The sequence below is a fragment of the Sciurus vulgaris genome (genome assembly GCF_902686455.1).
Source record: "Sciurus vulgaris genome assembly, chromosome: 5".
Classification (NCBI taxonomy): Eukaryota; Metazoa; Chordata; class Mammalia; order Rodentia; family Sciuridae; genus Sciurus; species Sciurus vulgaris.
The window spans coordinates 124,231,825-124,243,904 of NC_136465.1; the positions used below are offsets into that span (position 1 = coordinate 124,231,825).

General features: G+C 38.8%; 1 protein-coding gene across 4 annotated transcripts in view; it reads right to left on the bottom strand.

Moving 5' to 3' along the window:
• TAFA2 (TAFA chemokine like family member 2) overlaps positions 1-12,080 on the bottom strand; it is a 445,765-nt gene that overhangs the window by 54,020 nt on the left and 379,665 nt on the right. For all 4 annotated transcript variants that reach the window (XM_079139701.1, XM_079139703.1, XM_079139702.1 and 1 more), the window contains 2 exons: positions 4,336-4,488; positions 3,151-3,275 (listed from right to left, as the gene is read on the bottom strand). In XM_079139701.1, coding sequence (XP_078995827.1) covers positions 3,151-3,275; positions 4,336-4,488 — 278 coding nt within the window. The remainder of the gene's footprint in view (positions 1-3,150; positions 3,276-4,335; positions 4,489-12,080) is intronic.

The window sequence follows — 12,080 nt, forward strand, 5'->3', positions numbered from 1 at the left end:
GAAAGCCTATTCTTTTATTAATGACTCGAAGAAATTCTTTATTATTTATCTTTGAAAGTGAGTTTGAAATAAAAGGCTTAAATGACTTTTCCTTTCTTTCTGACTTAGGAAATCTTTAAAAAGTATTACAGACCTTTATGAATGTCACAGACAGTCCTAAATTTTCCACCTTCACAATGAGAACAGGAAACAAATGTTGCATCTTCTGTTCTCTTTGATTAAATATTTGGGGTTTTGAAGAACAAAATATTGATGTTACAAAAAGGGCTGTCTATTCCTTGCCTTTTCCCCTTTTTAGGACAGAAAATGGGTCAGAACAAAAAAAGGTTCCTAAATTTAGTACAAAGACAGAAGGAGGATATAATTCACATTTGTAGTAAGTATGATGTAGGTTCCAAATCACTCTTAGATGAGTTCACTCAGGCCCTGATTTGTAGTCAGTTCTGGAAGGTACCACACATCTCTGCGGAGGCCACGCAAGCCTCACTGCTGCTTTGGCTGACTGCTTTTTTCCTAACATTAGGCTCACTCAAGCACTCCAGATTGGATATGGGCAATTACAAGGGAGGGTGTGCATTATTGCAAATTTTAATCATTTTTCAAGCCATTTTGCTTGCAGCAATGATCCCCTATGACCAACATATCTTGCATAAGAAACACAAATAGTTTTTGGCTGAGAGCAGCTCTTGAGTTACTTTGTAACCTAAACTTGTGCACTTGGCATTTTGTGGGTGGGACCTTTCCAAATTAGGGTTCTAACTATTTCTAGACACAAGGCAGCCACAGCTACCATATTCAACACTGGCAAATAGATAATAATACCAGTGATTAAAATATTGAATATCCTTTACATGCAAACACAGGAAATGACCTCTAATACTCTCCCTATGGGCAAGATAATATTGCGCCAAGGGCTATTTCAAGAACACGTCTTATCCCCTATACTTTTTGTACCGTTTCAGTGGGGAGGGCACAGCAGTAATAACCTGACCACCTTAGAAATTTTGCTTTTTTTTTTTTTTTTTTTGGTAGCATCAGGAAAATTTGCTCAAACTGTTTATTTTGTGAGCCAAACTAACACTTAAAATTGCACATTTTTGCCTAGCCATTTGGAATGCTATGATATTCCTTTAGTTGAAGTTGTCTGTGCATCTCCATTTTTTTAAACCAGCAATATTTTTCTAATGAAGGGGAAGAAAGGATCATAATAATTTACTTTGATTTTACTCGAGAAGAACCTTCTTTCAAGTCTTCTTATCTTCTATTACAAATGATGGTACTTCTTTTTAAAATGGGAATCAGAGTCTTAGAATCATTAGAGATCTTAAACTAATTTAATCCAAACATCTCCTGTTACATGAATCCTTTCTGTAATATCTTAATTGAAGTCCTTCATTAGTTGTTGTTCTTTGGGGCAAAAGAGATGAAAGAAAGGAAGCGTCATACAGTATGCCTGGGACAATATATAACTAAAACAGGGTCCAGATGTGGCTCTACATTTCCCTATTCATAGTCCTTAGTCCCCCATCCATATAGTTTCATTTCATTGGAAAGAACTTTGTGAAGCGAAGACTCCATTTTAACTTTGGATCTTTGAGAATATTGCCAACAGGGAGTGAAAGAGCACTTGTAAAAATCTTCTCTATGAGATTTTGGATCACATAGTCTTGACCTTTTTGTTTCAATGATCCAGAAAGTTAAAGGTATTTTTAAAGGTCTACCTAATATGAAGAGAACTAAGGAAACTTTTATTGCTATTACTTAAGAATAAGTTAAATCATAAGTACAAAATACAGGTTAAGCGAATAGGTTTTGGAATGTGGCTGTGTGGCTTAAACCCTGATGTCCCAATTAATTAGCTTTATGATCTTGAGAAGTCACTTAACTTTTTAAAGTTTTGGTTTACTCATCTGTATAAAGGAGATAAAAATATTATCTTCTTCACTGGGCCACTAAGAGGATTAAATGAGCTAATTCATTTAAAGCACTTTGTTCGGTATATAGCATATGTTTTAAGTATCCAATAAATGTTAGCTTCCCCTTGTTCACTGAAGTAATAAAAACATTGAATTTGGTTCAAGAGATCTTGTCATTTGTTTCAGAATCTCAAATCTTCAGTAATTTCTACTAGCTTTATTTTAGACTCAGATCTAATAGTGTTAATGGAAAAGAAAATAATTTCATGGTATAAACGTCTTATGAGGATTTATTTACAAAATGTTTTTAATTAATTAGTTTTAATTATATATTTTGCTAACTCACTGAATAAAACAATTATTCTAACTAACTGATCATGCACTTAGTGGAGTTTGGAAAGATGTGGCAAATTTAACTAACAAGTTAAAGTCAAGAATAACTTGACAAAGTATGCTTATTATTTGTGCCACTTGAAACTTGAATATTTTTTGTATATCTTATCAGTTATGCATTGAAAACACTGCCTAGTCAGTGACTGAAATATATCTGGATGAGATTATAATATAATCTCTTTAATATGTCCAGACAAGTTTTAAAAAACTGCAACATCAAATATTATCATAAATAAACCAATCTCTAGATTTATGCTATTCCTTATTTTTGCCATACCAAAAACTTTATAAAAATATTCAAAACTCTATAAAAAATTAAATTCAAATTCTGCCAGTCCAGAATAACCATGTAACTCATTAAGAAATCAAAGAATAAAGTGATTGTTTATTCTTTTCCTGTTCCCTGACGTCAGCCATTGCAAAGCTGAAAAGCATCATTGTCTTAGGAATATTCTTTGTGTATTGGCCCTGATTGTGAAACTCCTCTCAGTAACCATTACAATGATTGCAATGATTCTTCTTATACACCGGGAGAATTAGGATTGGGGTCACCTTTGCAACATTTAACATGCATCCTCAAGGGGGCTCATATTCCTGGCGGTATCTCATGAGGACACAAACAACATTTATTTATCTGATGTCATGAGAGTTGATGGCAATATATAGAGATGGCATTCAGAAATAAAAATGTACTGTGAAAAAATGAATTAAGGAAAAAATGGGAAATGTACTATGCAAAACAGCGATTTCTCATTCTATAGCCAACACTTACAGATCCACATGCCCCATTCTCTCTTGATTCAGAGATACTTCACTCTTGCCATGCTGGATGTCCACTTACCCTAGTTGTTTTCACTTTATTCCCAGAAGAACAGCTCCATCCTTTCCGATCTGGAAGAACTTTACATTCCTCTCCCTCCAAACATGGCTGCATATGACACCACCATTTCTGTTCCACTATAGATGCTACAAGAGAGAGAAAAATTAACTCCATGTGTTCTATTCAGGACTGTTAGTTCTCTGGGTGCACATTTAAATAGAAACCAAAGTCACTGATCTAACAAAAAAAATAGCAAAATTTTAACTAAAGTAATTTTCTTTAAAATTTTATTTTATTTTGATAAGCATATTGAACATGAGAGTTACAGTTTTAGCAAATTCCTGAGAGAACAATATAATGGGTTAACTATAACCACAATGTTCAAAGATATTTCATGTGAAAATACAGGCTTCATGAAAACAAATTCTATTGATAATAAAACCTATGTGGATATGTCCATGCACTGATTTATACAAACAGAAGAAAATGAACCTAGGACCAGTTTAGAATTGATGTTATATTTCCTATCACTAGGCTGAAAATATGGAGATTATTATATAGAGTTAAACACATTTTTCTTATTTTTATCATGAACACCAACCTCATCACAATGAATACACCACCTAACAAATTACTATATATGGTAACATTAATTAAATGGACCCATATAAAGTTTATATTATGCTATAGTTAGGTGAATTCTAGAAGAACTACATTAATATTTTCATGCATCTTCATAAAAATCAATGGTTTTGTGAATTCTATCCACAACCAAACATTTACTCATGTATATGGTGTTGATTTTTTCCATTCCTAAGAATAATTTATAGATTTAGGAATCCATACTATCAAATGATCTATTTTCATCTTGCCTTTCCCAATTAATTTTGACACATCCCTCCCTTTATCATCCACCAGCAATATTCCAATACCAATATCATACCAATATTTCATGGTATCAAAATATGAAACACATTGACTTAATGGAACCTCATTATAATGTCTTTTGTAAAAGAACTGCATAAGATCTTAGAACTCCAGATAAAGGATTTTAGATTCCAAAATGTCCCCCCAATAACTTTACTTCAGCCATGTGATTCATAGTGTGGTCCTGTAGGATTGACTCCAGGTAACAACATTATAGTGGGTTCCAGAATCAAGCAGTCCCCACTACACTCCCACAATGAGCAACAGAAGTAGTCCCACCATCCACACAAGACGGAGCTGCTCGTGTGGTGCCTGCCACCTGCCCCGGGAAGCAGGAGCACTTGACCGTCTGTGACCGTTCTTCTATCTTGTTCTTATTACAGCATCTGTGGAGTGCCACCACCTCGCAAGTTCCCGTTTTAACATGGTGAGCTGTGCAAACAAAAACAAAAGATAAAATAGCATTGAGGAAGCTTTGGACACTTCCCTCCCTCTTTTTAATTAGAAGTACATTAAATATGGCTCTATAAGGGATCCACCATGCATGAAACTAGAAATACAATGATGCTAACTCTGTAACGCAGATTTGATTTCTTTTCTAAATGTGGTGAGACCATTTCTGTCAGTAAATGCTTGGTGAAGCAGGAACAATTAGTGACTAAATTAGAATGAGCTGTTAAAACAGTCTAAAATATAGAGGCAATATACGGTACTATCAAAAATATATTAATTTGCAGATGACTTTTTTCACACATTTTTGTTAAACATATTAATCAAATTAAAGCAAACCCCTGGACAAGGTATCCTGAAGTCATCTCCATTCTCAAAATAGTTGAGTGTTGATAATAGTTATGTTCTTCTTCAGAGGTAGAGTGTGAGAGCCAGGCAGAGAACACACTCAGGAAACAGGAGGCAGAATGTGAGTACCACATCCTCAGCAATCTTCTGCAGAATTTCCCTGGAAGTGAACTAAGAGGGTGATTCTTGAATTTACCACCCTTTTCCTAGAAGCCCAGCCAGTCTCAGGACCTAGACCGCTTCCTTGCTATTTTACCACCAAATGGCACCAACTGTAGTTGGATGGATTATAACTGTCAGCCATTCACCTAGAACCAGATATCCTAAGCTGTCAGTATCTATTTTGTTAACCTCAAAGTGAGGCTACTGAACTTTTTGGGTGATTGAATTTTTAGGACCTCACTTGTCACATTTTGGTAGGGTTTTAGGTTGTCTTTATCATTATTATTTTCTCTACATTTCTTCTTCAAAGTATTAATCCTACTGGGAAATGATATAGCATAAATTTCTTTTGGCTGAAAGTAACAACTTAAAAAATTAAAAGCTTAAAATCAAATATTCATTGAAAGATTATGGTTTCTGAAATTTAAAAACTGTATTGACATAAAAACAGAAATTTAAATTGAAAAGTAGGAAATCTGAAGTTGTTAAAGTTATAAAAATATTGAGACCCAGTATAAATGAGGTCAGCACAGCATGTACTATATTAACTTTGCCCTTGGAAATGAGAGGAACCAATGTATAGTAGCTCAGATTAGAAAACTTAGATTTTTTTTTTCTAAGAGAGAGCAAGTCACACACATATTATCCACCTCTCATTCTTCCATGTGAATCCAAGAAACTCAGGTGTGACATGCAACTTTGACACAATACTCAAAAGTGCTTTCAAGAGGTATATACCATTTTCAAAGTCACAAATATTTTTCTGCTACTGTTGATATTAATGAGGATGTTCTCTATATTTGATTCAACCACAAATCTATGACTATGAAGCCTAGAAAATTGAGAGCCAGACTGCTATTCTTATCACCCTGTGCTCTAGAAAATATTTTTGTAGTTAATGATGTCAGTTCATTCAATATCCCAAGTACTTTACTTTATATTATGCAAGTTATACTGCCTCTATACCCTACTCTACTTAGTCACATTTTAAATGAGTGAATACCACTCATCAGGCATGGATCTGAGTACTGGAGATACAACAATGAATAGGAAAGACCTAGTCTCTCCCTGGTCTTGAAAAGCTTGTATTCTTGGGAAGAAAACAAGTAATAATCACATAAATTAGAGATTAAGTAAGTTGATGTTTCATTTTTAAGATTTTTGAGTATGTTTGAGAGTAAGCAGAGAGGGAGTGTGTGAGGAGATATATACATAAGTAGGGGCGGGCAGGGGAGAGTCTCAGGGAAGGTCTGTCTGAGAAGATAATCAGTTGACTCTTGAGAAGGAAGCATCCATTATGAAGATCTAAGTAAGGAAGAGCATTCCAAACAGAGGGAGCAGCAAATGGCAAGGCCCTGAAATAGGGACAAATGTGGTATGTTTCCAGGACAGCAAGGTGGCCAGGGTGGCTGATGTGTTCCACAATTGAGAGTTCAAGGGAAACATGTTGGTAATGGAGCCAGGTCACATGGGGGTTAGTAAGGAGATTGGATATCATTCTCTTTATGAGGGAAAGCCTTCAAATGTCAGTGACACCATCTCATTTTACACTTCAGACATGTACTTAGGTCGCTCTTTAGAGAATGAAATGAAGAAGGCAAGAGGTGATGACTCCGATAGAGAAGTCCTGGGAAAGGGGGAGTTCAGCAGAAGTTAGTTAAAGTCAGGACAACTGAATTTTAATTTCAGCCACATTGTTTAAGATTCTTACAAGACACCCAAACATAGATGTTAATTAGAGAAACACTTATGAAATAGAGCTTAAGGAAGAGATTGGGGCTACATACACAGATTTAAGAGACCTAAACCTATGGATAGTATACAGCTATGGAATGAACAAGATCATCATGGAAATGTGTAGGGAACATTCCTCAAGCTTCTCTGACAGCAGTCGCTGACACCATGGTCTAAGTAAGCCAAACAATCTGGACAGAGAAACTGAGGTAATGGTAAAGACTTGCCATGGAATAAAGGTCTTTGCAGCTGTTGAGGTTGAGTTAGGAGCTGAGGGGAGGCCTCACTCTGTCAGGCATCCCAGCAAGCTGTGATGTGAGCTAGCCAGAGCTGCCTTGCCACATGCTGGAGCTTACCATCCCCCCAAGTTCTTTGCCACATGCAGGAGCTTACCATCCCCCCAAGTTCTTTGTCTCAGACCTGTTGCTGGGCAGAATTACTTAGGCATGCTTGGTTTGTTTACATTACCTCGACATATAGTTCACCTACAGGCTGATTCTGTTATGCTTTAACCAGTGCGTTAACCTGATTGGATAATGTGCCTATATATGTCCTGTACAACCCTAAATAAAATTAGATTTGTGCCTTCAGAGCTCGATCTCCGATGTCTGAGTGAGTGCTCTAGTTAGGCATTGTACGTCCTCACCCTCAGCGGACCCCCATCTCTGAACATCTACAGAAATGTTGCCAATACAGATGAGAAAAAGAAAAATAATAGTCCAAAGTTCAGCTAAGGGATGGAGGAGACAACAAGAAGACTGATAAAGACCAGCATATGAGGAAAAGAAAAGCACAGGGAATAAAGGAATGGAAGACCAAGGAATAAAATACAAGAAAAAGAAAGGGTGGATCAGCTATGCCACGTGCTGCTAAAAGATCCAAGTGAATGAAGAGAAATAATTGTCCTCTAAACAAGTTCACCCTGAATGGTCAAAGAAATCTTGAGCTAAAATAGCAAAACTTTAGCAAAGATGCTGAGGACACACAGGTGGGAGAAGATGACCACATCAGTGGATGGTGTTGCAACAAATGACTCCACATGCAGAATAAATAAAATATAATCCTCCCACACCATATAAAAAGCTTGACCCAAAATGTCTTAAAACTTGAATATAAGACTTGGAACTGTGAAACTACTGGAGGAAAATAAAGAGGGTAAATTCCATGACATTGATCTGGGCAATGATTTTTAAAGATATGACAACAAAAGCACAGACACTAAAAGCAAAGATTGAAAGAAAGCTTTATTATAGGAAAAGAAACAACCAAAGAGAAAAACGACAGCTCAATGAATGGGAAAGAATATTTTCAGTCCACACATCTGATAAAGCATTGATATTCAAAATATACAAGGAACCTAAGCAATTCAATAGCAAGAAAACAACTGGCACAATTTTAAAATGGGCACACATGTGAATAGACATTTCTAAAATGAAGACATACACTTGGCCAACAGTACATGGAAAATGCTCAATGCCACTTATCATTAGCGAAGTGTAAATCAAAATCACAATGAGATATGACTTTATTCTAGTTAAAACAGCTAGTATCAAAAAGACAAAAAATTAAAAGTGTTGGCAAGGATGTGGAGAAAAGGGAACACTTGTTCACTGCTGGTAGGAAAACAGTGTGAGGGCTCCTTAAAGAATTAAAAGTTGAACCACCTTATGAACCAGTTGTATTACTACTAGATATATATTTCAAGGGAATGAAATCAATGTGTCAAAAAGAGACATCTGCACTTCCATGTTCATTGAAGCTTTATTCATAATAGCCAAGATATGAAATCAATGCAAGTGTCCATCAATAGAGTAGTAGATGAAGAAAATGTGGTACATGTACACAATGGAGTACCATACAGTCATAAGAAGAATGAAATCCTGCCGTTTGTGACAATGTGGATGGAACTGAGAACATTAGGTGAATAAACCAGGCACAGGAAGAAAGGTACTAAAAGATCTAATACGTGGAATCTAAAAAATGTTTAACTCAGAGAATCAGAGAGGATATTGTGGCTACCAGGGCCTGGAGGTGCAGGGTGATATTTGTCAAAAGATAGAAAATTTAAATAAGAAAGGAGGAATGAGTTTTATTTTTTATTAAAAATCCAAATAAAAGTGTAGCAGATAAGTGTATAGAATCCAAAGTCAGAATAGTTGGATTCAAATCTTAGCTTCTCCTAATAGCTCTTTGACCTAGTGCATGTCATCTACCGCTCTTTTTTTATGTTTAAAAGAAGAAGAATATCAGCATCTACTTCATAGGGTTGATTTGAGGACTAACTGAATTATATATAAGTGTTTAAGAACATTACTTGTCTCAAAGTACGCACTTCTATAAGTTAGTTATATTGTTGTTAGCATCTGATCTGGGCAAAAAAAAGTTAGTGGCATGATGAAAATAAAAGCATAATTGATGTGAGTGTAGTAGAAAATAGGAATTTAGAATGTGCACAGAATAATGAAAATTTCTTTCCAATAATTTTTTCTGCGAAGGGAAAAAGGAAATAAAGCAATGGCTGGAAGGAAGCATGAAGTCAAGGAAATTTTTTAAATGATTGCACACTTGTTTGCTGGAATGGTTTATTACAGAAATTGGCAATACAGGAGGGAAATGGGTAATTTAAAAAGAAATGTTCTTAAGAAAGAAAAAGGAACCAAGATCCAGGGATTAGCACGTGTAGTGTTAGAGACACAATTCATTTACACAAGAGTGAAGATGGAATATGTAGGTACAGAGGCAGGTAGGTGTGCACAGATTGAGTAGTGAGAAGATGAGGTCATATCTTACCTGACATCATCTAGTCTTCCTAGTATATTGAGAGATTTTAACAAGAAAAAATAGCATGAAGTAGACATCTGTGGAAGAGAAAACATGAAATTTCTGGGAAGAAGCCATAGGACCATCTGGCAGGGCATTCACATATGGCCATGATACACTGTAGAAGAAACAGTACAATGGAAGATGGAAGCTTATGAAGTGGGGGGTGTGGAGTATCTATGATGATAGGTTATTTGATGTGACTGAGGATAAGATTCGTCCTATAAATTATTGAGTGAAAGTCAGGAGAGATGATAAAGGCTTCTTCAAACTGGCAATGGTGGGCAGGTCACTGAGCAGAGATAGCTTTGGGAAGAACCTGATGGTGGCTGGGGCTTCATTCTCTTCCCCAGTACTATAGCTGGCAAGAGCACATGCTAAGGCTCCCCTGGCCTCTCCCCTAGGAAAACAGGCATCTTTGCAGCACCAAGGATATTTCACCATCTTAGTTGAAGGGAGATTTTCTTATACATTGGAAAAGAAGGGAGGAATGAAAACTTTGCATCTGGTTTCCCCTTAATGCCATCACTAAAATTCATCTCTACCTTTCCTGATGGGAAAAATAGTAAGATAAAGGAGCTGTGGTAAGTGCTGCTTGCCACACTGTTCTGGTTTTCCCCCTTCTGGAATCAGGGTACTTTTGTACTTCTCCATCCCATTGACCCTAGATGTGGGAATGGGACTGACTTTGTCCAATGAAATGAAAGATAAAGATCTTGAAGAAGGTGTTTTTGGCAAAGCTTCTACATTCTAGATGGTGAAAGCTGAGAAGAGCGAATTAGACCAGAAGCCATGGAGTCTGGTTGTCTTCAGATCTAAAAGGTCTTAATTCCAGATGGAGGAATACTTCCATCAGAAGACATGGAAATGGTTCCATTGAACTGCAAGAACCCTTGAGGGGATTCAAGATGGCGGACTAGAGGGTGGCTGCGTTTCGTGTTGCTCCAGGACTCAGGACTCAAGAAGAGGAGATATAGAGAGACTTGGGACCAACTCAAAGCAGCCGGGTGAGTCTCTCCCATTGGGGAGGCGTCCTGGATGGGGCAGTAGTCCCCGAACACAGGGATCTTTGTGAAGTAGAGCTGCCCAGTGAGACACCCCTCCCCCCGCTGGAGCAGTGAACTCGGACAACTGGGAGCATCAGAGAGGTGGCTGCTCAGCACAGCGCTTGGACTCGGCGCAACCCACCCGGGCTCTGGGAGGCTGCCCAAAGGAGAGGATGTGCGGTGAGCTGTTTGGACTGAAAGCGACCACCCCTGAACACAGGGTCTGCCCAGAGGAGAAGTAGAAATACGGGCTCCGCACGTCGCTTGGACTTGGAGCAGCTGCGCCAGGGCTCCGGGCGGCTATCCAGTGGAGCAGCGTGGTGAGTGGTTTGGACTCAGAGCAAATGCTCCTGAACACAGGGGGGTTGTCTGGAGAAGGAGGAGGAGCACGGCGGGGTGCTTGGGCTCCAAGTGACTGCACCAGTGCTACGGGTGGCAGTCGGGACGAGGAGATGCACAGTGAGTTCCTGGGACTCGTGACGAACGCACCAGATCTCTGGGTGACTGCCTGGTGGAGAAGGAGGTGCATGGTGGGTCACTTGGACTTAGAGCGACCGCACGGAACACCAGTGGCTGCCAGAGGAAAAGACGTGTGGTGGGTCACTGGGACTCGGAGCGACTGTAAGGGACTCCAGGTGGCTGCTCAGAGGAGGGGCCGCATAGCCAGGCGATTAAGTGCAGAGCAGGGTCCCAGGGCCTAGGCGGCTTCTTGGTGGAAGAGCCGCACAGACAAACTGAGGGGCGGAGCAAAGGCTCCAGGACTGCAGGCAGCTTCTCTGAGGAGAGGCAGACTAAGGAGATTCGTCTGTGAAGGGCGAGGCTTCCAGGCCCAGGAGGTAGGTCCGGGTCCCTGGGAACATTGCAGAAGAAGGCTGCCCAGCCCAGGCGGTAGTTGTGAATTGAACAGAACCTCTAGGAGGGGAACTGACCAGCGAGACCTCCTCACTGGGTGAGTCCTCCCTGCCGTGTGAGGTTCTCCCAAAAGGACTGCAAAACCAGAGACATAGGACCAAACTGGCCTTGCATCAGCCCACATCCTACTTCCCCTTTGGATGACCATTCGTCAGCAAGTGAAGGTACCTCTGCCCACTAGCAGGGAATATACCACACGGGAAGGCCACTACCCCTAGGGAGTCAGCTTCCTTGTGCAACACCGCATTATCAACTTCCTCCAAGACTTCAGGCTACTGAAGGCTAAGAGGGGATATACTAGAAATCTTCAGGGATATTATAAGTCAATAGAGGAAATCTGCAATATCACAGCGGTCAACTGATACCTGAACAATATGAGAAAACAAGGAAAGAAAATGCTGCAAACAAATCTAGATGTTACATCAATGAAACCCAACGACAGCATGGCAGAAGAAATGACAGAAAGGGAGTTCAGAATGTACATAATTAAAATGATCAGGGAAGCAAATGACGAGATGCAAGAGCAAATGCAGGCACTGAATGATCGCACCA